Genomic DNA, 23,252 nt, shown 5'->3' on the forward strand with positions numbered 1-23,252 from the left:
TCCATGATAAGTAGCAAGGAGAGAGGGAGATAACATAGGCTTGTAACCAGCCAGTAATCTACTGGCCTGTGGGGAGTAAAATTCATCTTAAGTTAGGGAAGCTTTTGTACATTGTAAAAAGTCTTTCTTTCTTTCTTTCTTTCTTTCTTTCTTTCTTTCTTTCAGGACGCATTCTGCAATGTGTTGACCTACAAGTGGGTTCTCAGGTACTGACAGAGGGCTCCATCACACCTACTTTTTTATCCACAGTTTCCCCCTCCATTTACCTAGCGAGTTGAGCACTGGGACACTTTGTTATCTGTACAGCACCATGTACATTGATGGTGCTATATAAATAAATAAATAAATAAATAAATAATAATAATAATAATAATAATAATAATAATTTCATGTCTGTGCATTGTTGCACTCTTTCAGCTCATATATCTTTTCACCTGGAGCTCTACTATGCTGATGAACTCTCAAGTCCCGCCCCTTGGGTTTACAGGGGAGGAGGAGCAAAAGTTTGTTCTGCTCATTTCAAGGGGTGGGAAGATGAACAATCATTTAAATTTCTTTTGTAAAGGTGGTCAGGTCCCCTCCTTTGCTCCAAGGTAACCAAAACCCCATTGAACAGAGAGAGACTTTATTTTGAGTAAAAAGAAGACCTCATTAGTAAGCGTAGGGTTGCAGAGCACTTCTTTCCGGATTGCTGTTTTAGACTTTAAAAAAAAGCTTCTGAGTGACCACACTATTAAAAGTCAGTTCTATATGTGTTTATTCAGAAGTCTCTCTGTTCAATGCAGTTTACTCAAATGGAAGCATGCATCAGATTTTAGTATGACTTTGATGTAAATGCAGTTGGAATCAATTGGATTTACTCTTGAGTAAGGGAACCAGAAGATCTGTAGTTTATGAACTTGCAGATGCACAGCTTCGCATCATCAAAGGAATGGAAGATCTATCCTTCGCATTTGTGGACTACCAAGAAAATGTGTTTAAGGGGGGGGGAGTAAAAAAATCATAAAAAATCAAGGGATGGACAAATATGATTCAACCTTGGCATGCTGAAAGCCCCCCTTAAGTGCTATCACTGTGCCAATTTTGATCTAGTTATCTTTAAATCTTACACAGATGTAAGCATTTTTTAAATTTGCATTTTAAAAATTCCTTAAAATCAAAGGATGATCCAATCTGATTCAAACTTGGGGTGGCTAAAGCCCTCCTTAAGAGCTATCACTGTGCCAATTTTGATCTCTTTATCTTTAAAAATGAGGGAGCTGCAGGTAAGGCGGGTGCATTTTCCACATTTCTTTTAAGGTGAAAATGCCTACTCAGGAGTAAGAACACAGAGTTAAATGCGACCTCTCTCCCTCCCCCTTCACAGTTGAGTGGAGAAATGCCCCGCCCTCCTCTTTTGTTAGTGAGACCGCCCTGAGACACACACACACCCAACAAAGAATGGGATGGTGGGATAGAACGCAACAACAGCAATACACGGAGGGAGGAGCACATTTATTTTGCAGGGAGGGAAAATAATCTAGACTTTCCCCGCTCTAAAAAGAAACCAAACCTGGAGGGTAAGAGGCAAAATGAGTGCAGGACGCGGACGACCTCATAGAAGTACTGGGCTGAAAAACTGCATACCAAGCATGGCGAGTGTGCAATAATTCGCTGGTGTGAAGGAGCTCATAATATTTAAATAACCCAAGCAAATGGGTGTGTGCATGTGTCTTAGTTTTCATTCTCATTCTCTCTCTCTCTCTCTCTCTCTCTCTCATACACCCACCCACCCATCCTAGAGGGACACTTTTATAGCCAAGACCTACGTGCTCAGTCCCTGGCAACACATTTGGATTAAACAGTCCCCCCCCCCGCAGAATTGTGGGAGCCCATAATGTGTAAACACTTCTTGTATAGTTGAAAATATGCAAAGGTTATCCAACTAATATAAGTATGTAAAGGAAGGCGGGCTACCATAGATTTGTCTTTACAAGGCTAGACCTCTGGAGGTTGCAGGAAAACCATGTACAACTTATCACCTTGCAATGAGCAGGATTGGGGCTTGGCATACCACTGAAAAAAATTGGCTTTTCGCTTGTTTGCAGCACATAACCTGGACTTTCATGCTAACAGATGCACATCAGACAGCTTGAAGTGAATAAACCTGGAGGGTGTTCTAATGGCCCCTCCCCACAAGCTATTACGTTCCTAATGGGGTTGTGAACAGGTTACAAACGCAGCAAAAAAGATTCTAAATGTGTTCTAAAATTGTTTCTAACTAAATGTATTAGCAAAAGTCATAAAGGAAAGCTTCTGAAGACCAAGAACAGAAGCAATCAGGTGGTTTTTTAATAGGAATTGTCCATTGCCTCCTGTAAGAAGCCATCTTTTACAGCACACAGTTTGCATGCAGAAGGTCCCAGGTCCAATCCCAGACATCTCCAGTTCGTGACATTTCAGGTCCAGATCCATGCTACTAGGCTAAATGCATCAATGGTCTCCAAAACAGAAAACAGTTATATGTACTTATACGGCTAGACCTTTGTTCCTGCCTGCAACCCCTTTGGGAGTAGGAGAACACTCAATCAGTACATCACAGTTGTCATAATAAACCTCGAGCATCAGCTGCCCCCTGTCCTCAAATGCTGCCGGCAGAGCAAGAGCAAGAGCGCCAGTCCCACAGGGAAAATGAATTTAGAGGAGAGTGTGGAGTGGGGGAATAGCGATGAGAGAAGCAAAGTATACTAAAGTCTCCTCAGAGAAACAGCAGGAGAATTGCAAAGATGTGAAATGGGAAATTTTCATTGGTAATAGAATAATGGCCTCTTTCCATTATAGGGTTTCACAGAGCTGCATCTGGCTGAAGCTACAGGGACCACATTCTGCTTTCAGAGTTCACTGAGCAATTGCTAAGGCAGGGATGGGTGCCATATGTTACCAGCTGCATTTACAGTTATCACTTTCCCCACTTAATGCTGAGAGACTGTTCTGAGGCACAGAGGCAGAGAAACCTGCCCTCTCTTCTCGCCCAGACAGCCCATTATTCCTACTGCCAGAAATTGCAACAGGACCTGCCAGCAAGTTGAAAGAGGTCCCCAAGCCACTCACGTACCAGAGGGCTGCCAAACCATGGCAGCCACTTGCCGAGAAGGAGAAGGAAGATGTATCAGAGATGAATGCTTTGCTGACCTTTCCACAGTCCATTGGCTGCAGGCTTTATTGGTGATGATATCTGCCATTTTAATTTTCCACAATGCTCCTGAGCAATACTATGCTATCACTGCCCACCGCCAGGTAGAAAGACCCACTGGAGGGCAGGTTGCTCAGAGGCCCCTCAAAGCTGGAGCCAGCCCTGCTAGTGATTGGGGTACAGCCCAAATTCTGCTGCTTGTGCAGCCAGCTCCTTGCATCAAGGTACTTTTTAAGCTCCAATAGTTAGTTTGGGGGACTTCAGACCTACAATATACTCATCCATGTTTTAGATACTCCCTGTATCCAGATATAGGGAAGAGGAGGGGGGTCAAAAATGTGCTTTTGATTGGGTCATTGTCAATAAAGCTGGAAACAATAAGGAGTCAGTGGATGAGAAAGGAAGACTACTTAAACAACCGAGATTCCCATTAAGAGAAGGTGCCGTGTCACCAGTACTTCCTCCGCAAGTAGCACTAAGTGGTTTGCTTCTCATGGCAGCTTGTTTAAAGGAGGAGGAGTGGGAGGGGGCGTGGAAGAAGATTGCCAGAATATACAGTGCAAAATCAAGCATATAATTGCAAATCTGACAAAGCACCAGATGGCATTCTTTATCAAAAGGTGAATAACTGAGCCTGTTTTGTTTAGAACAGCTGAGCAACAAGTGATGGGATAAGGTATGCAAACTAACAAGCGGAAGAGAGAACGCAGCCTGAGGTCACACTCTTCCTTCATAGAGCAGCAGCAAAGCATCTTAATTGAACTAGTATATCATTTAAGCAGGAACAACAACTCTCCACCCTTGCAGTCATCTTCTACATAATGTACCATTAGCCTGCAAATTCACTGTTACATGACAAATCAAGGGAAGAGCAGAATTTAGAAACAGACACACAAGTTTGGCAGGGTCACAAAACACGCTAGTTCCAAGGCATAGCATAATCTCTAACTGATGAGAATGTAAAAGACACTTCCTCTGTTGTGAGGCAATTTCATGCACTTCTGCTTGGAGCATTCAGTATCAACCAACGTCAGCTAAAATGCTAAGCTAGATGGATCGCTGCTTAAAGCTGCTGTGGCCAATCCCTGTACTCCCAGCAGAATGCCTGGTGTACTTAAGTGCTATACACACTCTCAAGAAAGCAAGAAACAAAGCAAGGGGGGTTAGATGAAGTAAATCTCCATTTCATAGGCCTCCATTTAGCTGTGGCAGCTGCACACTGTTCTTAGAGCTTTCACTGTTATTGCAAAATATTTGCAAAATTTATGATGGCAAAGGGTTATATCCCATTTGCAATGAAGAAAATAACAAGAACGATACACTCTTCTTTTTTAACCAACAGTAACTTACAGGGCTGTGCCTACAAATCTGAAAGCAAAGACTCCTCATGACAGTATTTCCTCTCCATGGTAGGATGACTCCCATGGCTGGAGTAAGTTGACAAGATTTAATACGTACCTCTCTCGCTTTTTCTAAAACACTGAATGAAAGACGAAATGAAATAGTGTCTGACATGTGCTAGGTGTATATTCAACAGAAATAGAGCTAGGAAAGTAGTCAGCATAGACACAAAAATAGCTCAGCAGAACAATGTAGTGAAGAGAAGGGTCTACCCTGGTTTCTTCAAGACAGGAAATTCAGAGATAGTCTCAATACACCTGCACTGCTACCCACCCTCAATTCTTTGTGGCCAGGTAAACAGCAGTGCAGCCACATAGGTTTCCGCTTTCTCCTGTCTTTAAAACTAGCAAACAAGAGAAAAAGGCAGAGGCACGCAACCTCTGCAAAGAACTATTATCCAGGCTGCCCCTGATGCCCAGTTTGCCTGTTACTGAGAAGCATTGACAATGCAAGGACTTCAACAAAGATATACAAAGAGGTAGATGTGTAAGGGAAGAGAGACAACGCTCCTACTTACCTGCTTGATGTCTCACGGTGCCATGATTTATGTCTCTGTATCAACAGTTCCATTAAAATAATAAAATCAATTTAACAACAGGTAGTAAAGCAAGAGCTAATGTGCACAACATAACTATGAAGTTTTAGTTCCTGATCTGTTAACTCTCCTATCACAATGGTCACTGATATTCTATTCTTTTAGGGTCAAACTACACATTGGCTGGGTTTACACATCACTTTATGCCATGGTGGCTTATAAGCTACTCACAGTCATTTGAAAGCTACTGTATCCACACACCCCACACAATCGGGGAAATAAGCTTCTGTGCATAGCTTATTTTCCCTGTCTTCGCCCCACCTCCCTCTGTTGTCCTCCCACTTGTCTGGGATGGTATCCTAGCTTCCTTTGTGCTGAATACCATTCCCCACTGACCCTTGAGCTGCAGCTGCGTCATATTCTTCTCTCCAGTCATACAAAGCTTCCCCTAGTAAGTGCAGTTACAATCCAAGGACTGAAAACCAAAAAGGGGGTAGCACAAATAAACCCTTGGAAGTTTGCAGGATCAGAACAAAATTTGATACACACTTCACCTAGTAGGAAGGAACCCAATGCTCCTTCAAAACTCTGTATTTTCTTCTCCTCCCCACATTCCTTTTGATGTTGCTCTTTCCTTTTTAATTTGCACTAATTCGCAGTTGCGCAGTAATGCTATTGCGAAATACTGCTGCTTCATTCATTCACCACTTCACATATAGGGCAATTCATGCTATCTGATGCTGCTCTTTCTTTTTCATGTGCACTATGTCATTTGTTTTTCCCATTGGCTATCTGTGACTGGCAGCTAGGCAGATCTCAGAAACAGAGATCTGCCACTTGGAGCACAGCAGCAGTTTTGACCACTCTTGCCTAGGGACTCTGTTAGGCTATCTTTAAACTATTCTTTACGCTACTGTGGCGCACCAGACAACATGATAAGCCATGATGGTTTAAATAAACCACGCTGCAGACCATGGCTTATCAGGGTGGCTTAGTTTGGCTAAATAAACCACAGTGGTTGGGGATAACTGCTCACAGATGACACAATAAGCCATGTTGGTTTATAAGCTACTGAGTACTGTGCAAACTCAGCCATTATGTTAAATGTATAATGTGAAGCTCCATATGAACTTTTTGTTTACTTAAAGCAAGTGTGGATCCAGACTGGGACCACAGGGGGAAGGTTCAACCCATTCCTCCCCTGCCACAATCCCCTCTAAACAACTCTCTATGACAAATAACAACAATAAAAAGTTCCCATTGGTGCCCATGGGAGTTTTAAAAATTCCTATTGCTATGCAGCACACTGGGGGGAGCACATATTTAACGTAGTATGTTGCTTCCCCCTGGCTGACAGTAACCACCATCATATAAGAATGCCAGTGGCTGCCTTCATAGTAACAAGCAGCTTCTTTTCCACCAGGAATGGGACATTTCAAGAACCATTACTATCCAAAATGATACTCTGCAATTCCTGTGAATTATAGTATAATCTTCCCACTAATTTTCCACTGAGTGAAGCCACCTGTGCCCCAGCTGACAAGCCGAATAAAATAAGAGCTATTCATGGCCACAGGCCCCATTAAAACATAGTTCAGGTCCAGAAGGCAGTAGGATGTTAATGAGAAACTAAGAGATATTATAAAGCCAAGGAGCACAATGCAGCATGATTTATTCCTTCTGCTCTAAGTGGCTGCCAAGTAGAATGGACCCACGGAAAATCTTCAAAACAGGAAGAGGAGAAAGCTGTAGGAGATCTAGTGAACAGTCCCAATCTAAATGCAACTTATCCTCACTCTCTTTTTATCACCTCTGTTTACTGGGCCAAAGAAACAGGGTTTTTCCCCCCTGTGAAAACCTCTTCTAAACTTGCTAACACAGGAAGGAAATTACATATTTGATTATAAAGGAACCTTGTCAACAAACTTGAACCCTGCTGGCTGCCACTGCATTCCTTCTGTTGTTTTTGTCATGCATCAGTCCAGGAAGCTGGTAGACAACTGGCTTCTGCAAGACTTCAATTCACATTTCTCAAACAAGCTTGCATCAAATCCACTACAATGGTTCTCATATGGTTCTTTGGTCAAATGGCCCACATAATAACCTCAGGAATGATCAGTTCAATAAGCAATGCTTCAGATGTGGTTGCTGCTAAACACCTGTCATATGCAATAATAATCTCATATGGACAAATAATAAGTGAAGTCCTTGGGAGGCAGGTTGGGATTCACTACTATATCTTCTGGTTTTTGACTCGCTGTTTGTAGAAACATGTCTAATTTTAAATATGCCAATGTATACTATTAAAGCAGCTGTCGAACTCTACCTGCGCCATAGTCAATTTCATAACAGATCTGCATAATTCATCATGTAAATCCATTCTTGTTAATATTTTGTTCCATGGTGGCCAAAAGCATAGCTTGAAGCAATAGTTTAGATAGTTAAAAGTAATTGAGAGGCTGGGTGTGTGAAAAATTATCTCAGACAGAGATAAATTACACCAGATCCTTCCTGAAAGGTATCTCGGTCATCAAGCAAAGGTACTATCATGGCCAATTGAAACATAATTTTTCCTACTTGTGTCTTTAAGACAGTTTCACAGAAGAAGAAAGAAAATGGAAACTGACAAAGCTCATCAAACCTGACTACCCGTTGTTCACCAGGCTTATTTGACTGTTCTGTCATTAAAGATGTGCACCTTTGGTCATTAACTACCAATTCCCTACCCATCTAAAGGATGGTTTACCTGTTACAATCACTATAAGGAAACCACTTAAAACAACCCTGCCTGGAATCTACTCAATGCAGCAGCCACAACAAGTAACTCCCATTGTATGAACAGTTTCACTGGGATTTGCTGAAAGTAGCACGTTGTTTCAAGCAGCTTTTTCATGGCAATTAGACCAGCCTTTACTTTCGCCTTCCTGTAGCTTTAAGGTTGGAATTATCCCTCAGAATCACATCTTTAAATAACAACAAACAAAGACAAAATGATCAATTAATGTTTACCACAAACTACCAGAGCACTAAGTGGCACAATGAACCAGCAAATGCAGTTTAAAAATCCACTTTACCCACCCTTCCCCCATACACTTCATAGCACTCAGAGAATCTAAAAATCCCATCTCCCCCACCATCCCTTGGGCCAATCTGCTGCCAAATAAAAGCTGCTGAACCTAATGAGGGAATTAAAAATTCATAACTTGATGAAAGAAGAAAGTTCGTTTCTACTTCTGAGAAAAATGAACTTCAGTAACTCATAGTTCAAAAATGCTTCTCAAGTGAGTATTTCTAGTTATTCACATATGCTAGAGGGAAAGAGATATCCAAAGCTTACTACAAACTGAGATGATAAGGATGTTGACAAAGTTCATGACTACCAGGTTAAGAATATGAATTTGTCCACTCCATAATGCTCAGATATATTACATATCAAGTGGCATTTCCCCCCAAATATCCTTTGCCAGCGTAGAATGTTAAATGAGATTCTGAGCTTGGATAGACAAGGTTCAGCAGGCTAGGTATCCAAAGACCCCTACTTTGGAAAGTTTGTACCCAGAAAGTTCTTTAAATGTTAAATCTTTTTCTTTCACTGAACCTCTGTGACTTATAATATGACACCACTGGACTAAGCAGCCCTTTATTTTGTAAGTATATTCTCTATTTGGGTCAATTCTATTGATGGGTTTCTTGCAAATGTTTTATGTGGTTGTGCTGTCACCCCCAACCATATCTAAAACTCTTTGTTCCCATCTGGTTTTATTCTGTGTGTGCATTGGAGGGAGGTTGAATTCTTTAGCAGCTTCCTGCCATGGCTACAATTCCCAGGTGTGATGCATGTGGTACTTACCTGTCTGCATGCACCATCATTCTACGCTGGGAGAGAATTCTCAGAAAACAGGTAAGGTTTATTTTTTCTGAACACTGACAAAGCTCATGATGACCAAATCAAGCTCAGGGAGTCCCATCACTAGAAATCGCCATCAAAGCAAACAGCACCTTTCTCAATTATACAAAGAATCTTTTTTTGTTAAAGGGGGGACTTAATTTTCAGCCCCTGGGCTCTATCAAAATGTAGTATAGAAAAACTTTTCTTGTTGGCTTCTTGCCTGCATCAAACCCCTACCAAGCATGTAACAATCTCCTGAGGTGCTGACTCTTTTAAGTCTTGTCACTAGCGTGGATGATCAGCTGGGAAGAGCCTCTGCATAGCATCATCTGCTTGGTAAGTTTCCATAGCATCATCTGCTTGGTAAGTTTCAATAGCATCATCTGCTTGTTAAGCAGGTATGGGAATTATTTATTGCATTTCTATACTGCCCAATAGCTGAAGGTTTCTGGATGGTTTACAAAAATTAAAACCATGAAGTACAATTGAAAGTACAAAACAAACAACAGTATAAAAACACAATATAAAAGTACAATATAAAAGCACATTCAGGATAAAACCGAGCAGCAACACAGAGATTTATACAGTTTTAAAATACAGATTTAAAACAGAAAAGTTAAAAGACTAAAATGATAAACTGTTAAAATACTGGGAAAATAAAAAGGTCTTCACCTGGCATTAAAAATAATATAATGGGAAGCTCATTCCACAGCCAGGGTGCCAGAGCAGAGAAGGCCCTCCTCTTGGTAGCCACCTGCCTCACTTTCTTTGGCAGGTGCTCACAGAGAAGGACCCCTGAAGATGATCTTAGGGTCTGGGCGGGTACGTATGGGGGAAGGCATTCTTTCAGATAATCTGGCCCCAAGTTGCTTAGGGCTTTGAATGTTAATACCAGCACTTTGAATTGGGCCTGGACTTGGACTGGCAGCCAGTGATGCTGGAAAAGGACTGGCATAATGCGGTTTCATTGGCCAGTTCCTGTTAACAAATGTGCTGCCCTGTTTTGTACCAGCTGCAGTTTCCGGATCATTTTTGAAGGCAGCCCCACATATAATGCATTGCAGTAATCCAGACAAGAGCTTATCAGAGCATGGATAACTGTAGCTAGGTTATCTCTGTCTAGCTAAGGGAGCAGTTGGTATATCAGCCTAAGTTGATAAAAGGTGTTCCTCACCACTGAATCCACCTGCTCCTCAAGTGACAGTTCTGGATCCAAGAGCACCCCCAAACTAAGAACCCGATCCTTTAGGGGGAGGGCAACCCACTCCAGAACAGGTTGAATATCAACTAGCCGGACAGAGAAATCACCCGTTAACAGTACCTCTATCTTGTCTGGATTGAGTCTCAGTTTGTTGGCCTTCATCCAGCCCATTACTGTGCCAAGGCACTGATTCAGAACAGCTGCTGCCTCACCTGGGTTTTAGGTAAAGGAAAGGTAGAGCTGGATGTCATCCGCATATTGATGACAACTCAGCCAACATCTCTGGATAACCTCTCCCAGCCGTTTCATGTAGATGTTGAACAGCATAGGGGATAAAACAGAGCCCCATAGAACCCCATGGCCTAGGCACCATGGCACAGAGCAATAATCCCCCAGCACACCTTCTGGAATCAGCCATCCAAGTAGGAGCAGAACCATTGCAACGCAGTGCCTCCAACTCCCAACCCAGACAAACTATCCATAAGGATACCATGGCTGATGGTATTGAAAGCTGCTGAGAGGTCCAAGAGAAACAACAGGGTCGCACTCCCCCTCTCCTGGCAAAGGTCATCCCACAGGGCAACCAAAGCAGTTTCCATTCCAAAACCAGACCTGCAGCCTGATTGAAATGGATCTAGATAATCTGTTTCATTCAAGAGTGCCCGGAGTTGTCCTACAACAACCTGCTCAAGCACCTTGCTCAGGAAGGGGATATTAGCCACCAGCCTGTTAACATCCTCCAGGTCCAGGTTAGGCGTCTTCAGGAGTGGTCTGATTACCGCCTCTTTTAAAGAGACTGGCACCACTTCCTCTCTCAGGGAGGAATTTACAACCTGGACACAGCTGGCAATCCCATTTAATTGATGTAATGAGCCATGAAGGGCAAGGGCCAAGCCTCAATAACTGAAACTCATCCAATAAAACTGGACTAGACAGCGCTAGTGGAGCTGCATTAAATGTGGTGTCCAACAACCTGAGATCTCTGCATTCCACAGAGCAACCTGAGTTCTGACAGGAGCACCAGCCATACCAGCAGGAAAATCCCCTAGAGCCCTCTGGAATCTATTGGAGTTCATTAGTTTCCAGGGGCAGACTATTTTAATAGCCCCCCACCCCTTGCAGAGAGGAGAGGCTGCCAAGAGTCTAAACCTCAATAGAAAGTGATCTGACCAAGCCAAGGGGATAGATGTTAAATCCCCCACTTTCAGATCACCATCCTCGTGCCCAGTCAAGAAAACCAGATCAAGTGCGTGTCTTTTTGCATATGTTGGGTCGATGACATGTGAGACAGCTCCATGATTGTCATGGCAGCCATGAACTCCTGAGCCGCTCTGGATACAGCAGCCTTGGCATGGAAATTGAGATTCCCCAGAACCACCATCCTGGGGGTCCTCAACACCAAATCCCAAACAACCTCCATCAGCTCAGACAGGGAGACTGATGGGCAGCAGGGTGGACAGTATACCAGCAGAATCCCTAATCTGTCTCAGGTACCCAACACAAAGTAGAGACACTCAAGTCCTGCCCTCAGGGAAGCCTAGAGAGGGAGATCGTATTTCTATAGATCATGGAAAAGTTGGGTGAGAGTAATCCCTGTGTTCACCCGCCCAGGTCTCAGCGATACAAACCAGGTCAGCCTCCTCATCCACAATCAGATCAAGGATGAGGGAGATTTTGTTTTGAACTGACCTGGCATTCAGCAGCAGTAGCACCAAACCCGAGGGCAAGCTGGTAAGGCTGCCAGGAACCATGAGGTTGGGGAAGAACCAGAAGAGGGAATAGCTGTAAGAAATCTAGCCCTCTTCTCCTCATCTGGCTGCATTGGCGTGCAGGCAACAGGTTCAACAGGTTCAATTGAACCCCCTAATCTGCTGCTAAGCCCCGCCCACTCTTTAAACATGTTTGGGTAAGCCTCTCTCCCAGGGCCATCAACTGAGAAGGGACAAGATAACCGCTGACTTTCAAGCCCGGGAAACTTCCCGTTGCAGTGTGTGTGTGTGTGTGTATGTGTGTGTGTAAAATGCGGGCCAAAGGTGGCTGCAACCAGCTCGACTGCGGGGAAACTGAGCTACGGCTGCCCCTGCTTTCTTTCTCTTGCTCCTCCTCGTGTACGCAAGTGTAGCGGGCAGGGCGGCGCTTCCTTTCCTGCTGTTGAGGGAGGAGGAAGGGGGCTCTGGGCGAGCACGCTCTACCTGGCCGCCGGGCAGGTGCAAGCAGCGCTGCCTGCCCGCGCCTCTCTCTGTGTGTCTAGCCCTACTCAGAAGCAAGCAGGACAAGACTTCTGAATGAATTACTCCGCAACACTTTTAAAGAGCATCCCAAATTCAAAGTCTCTGCATGTCTACTCACAAGTAAGCAGGTCTCTGGTCTGTAAAATGCACATCTTAATTCTGTGCAGCAGCTCTCTTGCCTGCAAAAGGCACTGCTCAAAATCTTTGTAACTATCCCATACTTTGCAGGATATTTAAAGGTTAAACGCTTTTAAATATCCTCTTATCCCCAATCAGTGATCAGAGTTAACAGCAAAAGAAGCTTGCTTGCACAGGGATAGAAACCCCCAGGGGCTGCATCCAGCCTGTCGGCTGGAGGTTCTCCATTCATTTTCTATGGGGACAGGCCCTGCCATTGTCTAATCCAGTGTGGCATAGTGGTTTGAGTGTTGGACTGGGGCTTGCCAGATCCGGGTTCTAGTCCCCACTTGGCCATTGAAATCTGCTGGGTGACTTTGGGCCAGTCACAGACTCTCAGCCTAACCCACCTAGTTGCAGGAAAACAAGCTTAGGGCTCCCACTGATTCTGCATTATGGTGAGTTGTATAATTATTTCATTATATATTACAATGTAATAATAATAGAAATAAAGTGCACAATAAACGTAATGTGCATGAATCATCCCAAAACCATCCACTCAACCCCCACCCCCAACCCCCGTCTGTGAAAAATTGTCTTCCACGAAACCTGTCCCTGGTGCCAAAAAGTTTGGGGACTATCAGGTCTGTAAATTCCCCCCTCAACAATTTAAAAAGCCAAATCCCTGACTTGACTTCCCCCCTTCCATTCCTTGCATCTGAGTTCTGGACTTCATTACATTTATTTAAATAAATAAATTCATACCCCTTTCAAAAAATGACAAGGATAGTTCAGCACACTGAAGCAGTGATACAAATCATAGAACTGCTTTAAATTTTCCCAAGGTTTTCCAACAAATTCACTGATTATTATTTTTTTGGATTTAAATATTAGCTTTTCAGCCCTTTAAAATACAAGAAGCACCTAGATAGGTCACTGAGACCATCTACTTGATTAACCTTTCAGTGGGTGAGGACTGGGTCATAGATACTGTGTATCCCAGCTTCTCTTCTCCCTTCCCCACCCACCAGCATATCCCCTTTTCTCCTTCTCCGACTTCTCTTATGAGGTCTCAGTTAGGAGGAAAGTTCCACAAACAGTTTTCCTTCTCCATGTTCCTAGCTCTGTCTATAGGCACGGAGGAGATCCACACCATCCTACAGCACCCATAGGATTGCTCCCTAACACATATTTGACATTGCATTTTCATTTTTATTTATTGATTCATTCATTCATACTATTATATGAGCTGCTTTTTAGGGCTAAGCCCTCACAAGGCAACATACATTGACAAATCTTCCAGGATACAATTAGGCACATCAAACAGGTGTAGTTATTAGGAGGAAAACTACACAAGCCATTCACATTGTTAAGGAAAAGCTGTAGTGAAAAGATGGGGTTTTAAGGCCATCTTGAAGGGGCAAAGCATAAGTCAGCCAGAAGACGGCTCCAAAACCATAGAGCCACGCTAGAGAAGGCTCTGTCTCTCATGCATGCCAACCTAACCAATTTTACTGATGGGCACAAAAGCAAGGCCTATGAATCAGCTCTGAGTGTTCAGGCAGGACCATATGGGTCCCTTAAAGTAGCCTAGTCTTAAGCCATTTAGGGATTTAAAGGTTAATACCAACACTTTGAATTGGATCCAGAAACATACTGGAAAGCAAATGGTGCAAAAATAGTATAACCTATTCAGATTTTCTGGCCCCTGTTAGCATCTGGGTAGCCAGATATCTGCACCAACTGAAAATCTTGAACCATCTCCAAAGATAGCCCCATGTAAAGTGTATTACTATAGTCCTTTTGGAGGTAGCTAATGTATTTCTGGCTACTCCAAATAGGGTTTGCAGATGGTGAACAAGCCTGAGGTGGTATTATGCATTCCGTGCCACTGCTTAAGTTTCTCAAGACAGCAAAACACCCAAGTTGTATACCCAGTCCTTCAAGGGGAGTGAAATCCCATCCAGGACTGGTTTTACACCTGCACCCGGTTTTTCGACTCACAAAACTTTTGTCTTATTTGGGAGGTTGTTTTCTCCTATCCAACACCACAGCTTCAGCAGCAGCTCCTGCTATCTCCCTGATTCTTCTTGATTTAATTTCACACAAAATGTATCCACCTTACCACTCTCCTCATAATTTACAGCCATTATACACTACTTACTGTCCTGCTTTAAACAAGAGGATTCAAGGTAACAAAGATCTAGAAAATAAAACATCTTACCCACTAGCTTCATCTTGGCACTGTAGCTCCCAAAGTATCTTTCATCAGTGGTGGGTGTGTGACATTCATACTCGCCAGCATCCCTGTCTTGGAGTTCTGTGATGTGCAGTAGAGCAGAATCTCCCTGGACTCTCTCTACATAGATTTCTCCACTCCTGACACGCTGGGTGTAGATAGCATAAGGGAAGGATGGGTCCATGGTGCTGACAATTTGTACCTCCCTTTCTGGAGCAGATGGGAGATAAATGGACCATTGAAAATTCTGTTCCGATGGTCCTTGGTAACCACTGACTTTGCACCAAATAGTGATGTGGGAATTTTCAGTACGGTATAGAGGGCTGTCTTGAACAGTGACTTGACGTTGTGCAAATGCCAATCCTGAGAAAGAAAGAAAGAAAGAAAAGAGGAGTTTAGATATAGCCAGTTTATTAACAAAAATAAATTCCAATATGTTCGTATTTAATTCCCAAGTCGTGTCTTTGATTGCACGTCCCTCAAGTTTTCTCAGCAAGGAACTTAATGCTCTATAGAAACAGGTGAAGTTATGTCTACTTAAAGAAAGAAAGTTGCTTTATTGTTGCTTATTCAAGACCATAAGCAGCTCTGTGATCGAACACAGAATGTTTATACTTCTATTTCTACCTCAGTCATTCAGCAATGCTGTTTCCCAACAAAGCATATCCTTATGCAGAAACAAACATTAAAAGAATATTCAGGCATAATGGACTCTCACACTCTCTCCAAGGAGAAAACCCCATGGATTAATTAATATATGTACAATTTTTAATTTCAGAGTGAAAAGCTCATGTAAATTTAACAAGCAAAATAACTCCCAAGTAGGAGACTTGGAGTGCTTCCAAATTAATAGCTCCTAGAACTACCAATGACAAGTCATTGTGCAGCTATTCCATCTTTCTTTCCTTAGTTTTGTGCCAAAAAAGAAGAAGACAGATGTAGTGGTGGGAGGGTTGAAAGGGAGGTCAACATCTGGACCCCCAGTAAAATTATGTGAACGAGGCAGGGCAATTACACAAAGGGTCTGTTTGCATGTAACTGCAGCAAATTGTGGGTTAATTAACACATGATTTGCCACAGGATGTATAGGACGCATTCCACAACTCCTGATTGGGGATTACTACATGATGTCCAAACCCAGACACTATAGATTAATAGTGGGTTAAATAGCCTACAATTAGTAGTTAGATTAACTGTGGGTTGTTTAACCTACAATTAACCTATAATTTTTGGATTCAGACATCACGTAGCAACCCCTGATTTGCCTAATCAGGGGCTGAATATTCAAAATGGCCGTGGAACTTGACCGGCATACACCATGATAAATTGTGGGTTAATTAATCCATGGTTTGCCACCATTAGGTGTGAACTGGTCAATAAAAGTGTTGTCTGGAAGCAACACTTTTGCCTAGGTTCATCAATTTTCTTCCTGTCAAACTACTGATAACTGTACATATTTTAACGAATAACTGTGGGAACATGGTACAAGAGCTAGGAACACTTTCACTAATAAAAACAGGCCTTGGGAGAAAACACACACATACAAAACACACGTCTTTTCCCAAGAATATTTAAGATACATTTCTTCTAACAGTTAGAAGAACTGTAAATTAAAGCATATTTATTACAGCTCATTAGCTTGCAAATTCTAAGCAGTTACTTCCATTGCCACTCTAATCCTTAGTTTCTACAAGCTCTCAGATGACATTGTTAGTGTCAGAAGATGTTACAGCTGACTTGAAAACCACTCTATGAGGGTGGGTGGATGGGGGGAGAAACCCACACAGATGCATTACATCAACTGAAGAAAGAGAGTTACAGAATACCAAGAACTATTCTGAAGTATCTTCCACAGTCTCTCATAGGCAAAGCCTTGCTCAGCTAATGCAGCAATTGTAGACACACTTGCTTCAGAGCAAGTCCAATGAATTAAGTAGGGCTTCCAAGTAAATACGACTTGATCAGGCTGCAAGAGTGACTCAAATGCATACTTGCAATTTCATTTCTAGTGAAGCAAAAATGCCACATAATAAAATCCTACAAAATAGAGGACCCTCCTCACTATGCCTAATAAGTTTTCCCTCAGCTATATTCACCTACTTAACACATAAATGAAAGTTTCAACATGACTCCTTAATTTAAATTACCAGGTACGATTAGATGCTTTTTGAGGGATAACAAATAACGTTAGCACCAATATTTTCCTCTTAGTGCAAGCCAGCATGTTCTTTGTCCATGGATTCCTTCATATGGAATGAGAATGAGAGCATATTTCGCAACTTAGCCTTGGAGAGCAGGCCTAGAATTCTCATCAAAATAGGAAAAAACCAAAAATATAGAGAATAGTTTTGATATCTTTGCACTCTGGTGACATGAGTACCAAAAATGGGGAGGGGATGTGGGTGTGCATGCAAACACTGCCCCCAATGTCCCATCCCCTCAATATTCAACTTTCCCACACTGAACGTAAGTAGAACCCTCTATGCTACTGGGAACCCTTATTTATCAAGTGCTCCTGATTTCACAGAGGCTTCTACTCACATTCAAACAAACATAAGCAGAAGCCCCCTTCAGACCTTCTCCCTCAAAATGGGAATGTGAGTGGACCGGAATGTTGGGTGCAAGGCTTGCAGGCACACACACACCCCTTCCTCAGTTTTAGCCCTCAAGTGAACAGGCTGAAAGCCTGTAATAAAGCTTCAGTGGGACATGCCAATTCTATCTGGCTTCTGCACTAAAGCATGTCTCCAAGATAACATGCAAACTTACATTTGCTTACAATTTCCACATGCAATACACAGCTGGAAGTGAAACATCTTTGCATTAAGCTCCTACACTACAGAAGTGGTATTATACAGAGGAATCACATTAAGTGTTAATAGAAATTCACACATGCCATTGCCTCAACTCCAAGAATATTCCCCAAGGCTATGAGAACATACAAGAAGGCAGGCATGTCAGTTTCATTTCTAATAGATCTGTTAAGCAGCAATTAATCTCCTTAGGATGCTTGCAAAACTATGCAAGAGTGAATAGTTGTGATGATTACATATGAAAGTTCAGCTAATCAAGCAGATGAACATCTAGTCTTTTTATCCAAACAGCCACTCCCAGTTTTTCTGTAGTATAGGGCAGTCCTGATTCTTGGCAGACATGCAATCTTATTCACATGGTTAAAAAAAAAGGCAGTCTGGACTTGCAAGAGGAATACTGTGATTGGAGTATGGAACACAGAAAGCAACAATTCGCTAAAAAAAAAAAAAAAGAGTTGAAATGGACATACATAGTGGAAGAGGTTCCAAAAGATGGCTCTATAACCACATTAAAGAGCTCAGTTTGCATAGCCTAAAAGTTTGTCTATATCACAGTTGGGAACCCGCGGCCTTCTAGATGTTGTTGGACTCCAACTCCCATCAGCTTCAACCAACATGACCAATGATCCAAAATTATGGGAGTTCTAGCCTAACAACTTCTGGAGGGTCACAGGTTCACTACCTTTGATCTAGTCAGACAGCTATGGCCATGTTGTGGCAATTTCATCGTGTGTGTGTCCATGTGATGTTAGAGTTTATAGTTATAATTATGTATTCCTGTTATATCTCTGATTTTATGTTGAATATCTCTACGGCGAGAGGGAAATGATTGGCTGGAGGAATGGTGGATTTGCATAGGTGTGGTGATTGGCTAAGTGAGTGAAAGAGGGTGAAGTGTATGTCTACCTATAAAGCGGAAAGTATGTGTGTCATATTTGTCCCTAAATGTTTACCCACTTCCACATATGGTACTGCCTTAATGTTGTTCACCCAGACAGGACTTTGTGTACATGGATCAGAAAAAAATCTAAAAACATGAATTTTGGGGTTTAAAGTATTTTATAAAGAATTTAATTAAAAACTAGGTTTACGCCTACAACTCCCAGCATGCCTTGGGTAGGAGGCCAGACTTACTGGCCTTTGGCGGTCATTGTGATTCCTAAAGTCAGTCACCCCAATTCCACATAAAAGGAAACAACCCACATAAATGGGCTGCATCCATTTGCGGTGCCACCTCCTACCTGCCATGTGTGGTTTTAAAATCATAACTAGATACAACAGCATGTCTTTGAGAGGCTGAACTCTGGACATGCTCAAAGGCACCCCATCCTGATATCAGTTTTCTCAGAAACTGAGGGAAGCACACACGCAGCCTTCATCCTTAAGAGGGAAGGGAAGCACTCTGCGCATACCCAGAAACAGACTTGATGAAGTACCCAGCCCAGTCTTGGCCCTTCAGTACAGGCTCCTGATGGAGCACTTTGTAGGTGAGAAGTGTGGGCTGAGGCAGTCCCAGCAGGACTTGGCTGGAGTTGTGCATATCCACTGACAGCTGCTTACCTCCCCTCCTTAGCGATGCTACTCCTCGATGCTGTGTCAAGGAGCAGCATCAGCCACAAGAGGAGGAAAGCACCTCTCAGAAGACATGGGCACCTGAGGGCCACCAAAGGCATGCTGGGAGGTGTAGTACTGCCATCACTATCTCTCAGTCCTAACTCAGCCCCCACAAACCAACTGCCACTAACTCCGTCCAACATTCCATTCTAGCCTCAGCTGTCAGTTATTCATCCATTCACTCTTCCGTTTCAATAGTAAAGTCAGGCTTTTACATAAAATTAATAAACTTTATTCAGTAAGTCTTGCATCTTTTCTTGGAATGTTGTGGTTTAGTTATAACAGGGTGGGGGGAACCAACATAAAAAAAACCTCAAGTTAAAAGGCTTTGGAAAATATTTTTTTTAAAAAATTAACTTGGCACTTAAAAGTCACTAACGAAGTCACTAGGCAAGCCTGCCTGGGAAAAAGAAATCCCTAAGCAGGGTGCCACAACTAAGATGGCCTGCTCTACAGTTGTCTTCCACCACACCTCAGACGGTGTTCAAAGAGTTAATACATTATTCAGGACCTAGGCTTATGCCTACAACTCCCAGCATGCCTTGGGTGGGAGGGAAGATTTATCAGGCTTTGGAAGCCTTTATCTGGTAGTGGCTCCCCATCCTGGGCCTCATGGGAGAGCGCCTGGGTTGTCTGCCTCAGTTACTAGGCTCCATTGGGAGCAGAAGGGAAAGAGGTCGCAGCTCTGGGCAAAAGGCATGCTGGGAGTTATAGTTTTTATTTTCTGTGAAATCATGACAATAGCTTCAAGGCATTGAAGGTGAGAGAGGCGTTGAGGGAGGGAGAGAGAGAGAAAAGAAACTAATTTAATTTGTTTTAAAATCACCTCACAGGCCTAGGACAGGCCTACCTTGCAGGGTTGTCGTGAAGATAAGAGGGGGGGGATTGAATTGAATTTGTTTAGAGGTTAACTAGGGTGACCATATTTGGGAAACCAAAAAAGAGGACACCTAGTGTGTGTGTGGGGAAGCAGCTTTCTGAGTCCTGCAGAAAGTACGTTATTCCCCCGCCACCTTAAAGAACCCGATTGGAGTGGAGGAGGGGAAAGGATTTCATTCTGCACCACCACCATCCACTCCAATTGGGGCCTTTTCTATAATGTCCACGAATGACCCACTTTCCCCTTTAAGACCTCAATTGGAGCTCGGGGTGGGGGAATGATGTGCCTCAAGAAAGCACGTCATTCCCTCCTGCCATGCTAATGGCAGCCTTAAAGGGGAAGGTGTGTCATTCCAGGACATTATTGAAAATTATAGAAAATCCCCCCTGACACCATGGAAAGAACAAAAACCAGGACAAATCTGGGGAAATCCTGACAGTTGGTCACCCTAGGTTAACCCTACCCTGTGCCTGTTTGGTGCATTCTCTTCCCCTCCTTATTGTTTTATTATGATTTTATTAGAATGTAAGCCTATGAGGCAGGGTCTTGCTATTTACTGTTTTACTCTGTACAGCACCATGTACATTGATGGTGCTATATAAATAAATAAATAAATAATAATAATAACTCACAGGCCTAGCACTGGCCTGCTACTTTAAGATGATTATCTCGCAGACATTGCGGGAGGGTGGGGTGGCGAGCAATGCTGGGTAGAAACTTGAAATCTGGCATGCTGATAGGTCTGGCAGTACAATGTACCAGTACAAAAGCAAGGGAAAGAAGCACCACCAAACCAAGGAAAAAAGTGGAGAGCAAAGCTCTGGTGCTTTAAATCTTTATTTTTATTCTCAAATCAATTCTTCAATGTACTCATACAAATTGCTATTATTCCTTCAGGACATTCCATAAATACAATTTCTTCTGCTGGAGTTATTGAAAATTGCTTTATCGTCTATGTGGCTCCATAGCAGTGGCATAATGCCATCAGCACGATAAGGTGGTGGATCTGCTTTCCTACAATATGTTATTCAGGTATCTGTGCAATGCTGGGTATATTTTGAAAACATATTTTTAGGTTTGTATCTTATTAACACAATTTTCCATTTATTCTAACAAAGGAATTTACTTACTCAACCAAACTAAAAAAAAAACCAACCTAAAGATGAGTAAGTTGCATAGAAATTAATGTTATAAACATTAATAAACGTTATAAACATTATCCATGGACCCAAGCAACACTGGGCATATCAGCTAGTGTGCTATAAAAGCTGGGAGCTGTGCTTGTATGAGTCAGACAGGGATGAGAAACGTTTTAGATCAGAGAGAGAGGGGAGGGGATTTGATGTGAGACCAAGATTCAGTGAAGGTCTGTGCTGATTGAGAGATTGATTTCAGGTATGGTGGTTGAGAGAACATATATTGATAGGGACATTTCAGAGTTACTTGTTTATTTAATGTAATTAATAAAGCTTTCTTGGTTTATAAAATCCTATGTGTTCTGTGCTTGGCTACATAAAAGGGAGATAGCAAAGGCAACAGTACAAGGTTATAGATTAATGTCTGTATCTTTGGTTTTCCTTCCCACTCTGGTTCCTGCATTTTCTCAATGTGAAGCAGAACACTGAGAGACTCTAGCTACACTGTCTTGATAAGTTCTTCCAATCACAAACAAACTTCTACAAAAGTAACTCTTTTTTAAAGCAAAGAATTTAACCCATTTTGCAAAGTTAAATTTACTGTGTCAGATCCAGATTTAGTCACACTTAGAGAGAGGATGTATTCAAATATTCCATTAATTTCAGTAGGTCTACTCTAAGTATAGATTCAACCCATTATTTATTTGTTTAAACTCTTCCCCAAAAGTATTTAGCCCCCTCAGTCAGTATGGTGGGTTTAATCAATCTGAAAGTTACTGAAACAGCAGGCTCAAGCAATAACAAAAGCAGAACCAAATCAATTAAAGGACATTGAGCTCCATCATACATTGCTGTCTGCATTCTTCCCTGGGACTTGAGATTATAAGCAAGCTGCACCAGTGGCAAACAAGGAGAGAGGCAAATGAGTAAGACAGCTCCTATCTGCTTCATTGTATAGCAATTGTGTCTTGCCTGTAGTTCATGCCACACTGACAGTGAAGCCAGCAACTTGCAGCAATCTACCTTATTTGTTGCTACAACAGAGCCCCTGGGATTTGCAACTCATAAGCCTCTGTCCTCAGTAGCTGCAATATATGATCCTGGTGAAGCTGATCTACCTGGCTCTTGTTGCTTGTGGTTATAACATTAAATAAGCCATTTACACAGGAGTGTTACTAGGCACTCAAAAGATTAGGGGCCTAGGCCCATAGGATATAACTCTATATAAAATTTGCATATGCTAATTTATATCTATACATGCAAATTTAGAAATATCAACTAGGATTTATTTAAATTTCACAGGCAAAGTCAGCCAATCAATTCCCCATCCACTGCAAATACACTACCCCCCCCAAAGTTATCTGCCATGTGTAGGAGGTAATTTGGGGGGGGGTGTTCCACAGTGCAGGGGAAGGTTAACACTTTCCTGCCAAACCGCAATCCTCCCTGGAAATCCCCGGCAATCAAATTTAGAACAAATCTTCCAATGGCACCAATTTAAATGTTTTTTCTTAAATTTCATTGTCAAATAAGGAAGGGAGGTGTTTGCAACAAATAGGGAGGGGAAGATTAACCCTTTCCTCTTCAGCTGTGATCTGCCTCTTCCCCCCCAAAATCACACCCATCCATCCACCCCTAGTAATTAAGCTTAAAAAAAAAAGCCTTGAAATTGGCACAAATGGACATTCAGTACTCTTGAAAATATATGCGGAATCCTGAAAAATAGATCATGCAGAATAATGAGGCAAAAGTTATAAATGTATGTGGTGTTTTTCATAATTCCAATAAGGAATTAAATCTTTTATTTTTTAAAAAATAACAAAATTAAACTACTGAAAGTAAGGAAGAGGTAGGTTTGCCATCCGTGAATTATTAACTCAGTTGAATTGTCTTGCTGGCCAACAGATTCCAAATATGAAGTTTTCCCACCAGAAGCCTTGGAATAGGTCCAGGAGAGTGTTCTTACCAGCTCTAAAATAAATGGTGAAAAATTGCTCAGCAGATCCATCAGACCATGCAGCTGA

General features: G+C 42.3%; 1 protein-coding gene across 2 annotated transcripts in view; it reads right to left on the minus strand.

Annotated features, from left to right (window-relative positions):
- Positions 1–23,252, minus strand: part of IGSF3 (immunoglobulin superfamily member 3) — a 123,032-nt gene that overhangs the window by 74,103 nt on the left and 25,677 nt on the right. For both annotated transcript variants that reach the window (XM_063126789.1, XM_063126788.1), the window contains exon 3: positions 14,771–15,148. In XM_063126789.1, the coding sequence (XP_062982859.1) occupies positions 14,771–15,148 (378 nt within the window). The remainder of the gene's footprint in view (positions 1–14,770; positions 15,149–23,252) is intronic.

Source organism: Elgaria multicarinata, chromosome 5, assembly GCF_023053635.1.
Source record: "Elgaria multicarinata webbii isolate HBS135686 ecotype San Diego chromosome 5, rElgMul1.1.pri, whole genome shotgun sequence".
Lineage (NCBI taxonomy): Eukaryota > Metazoa > Chordata > Lepidosauria > Squamata > Anguidae > Elgaria > Elgaria multicarinata.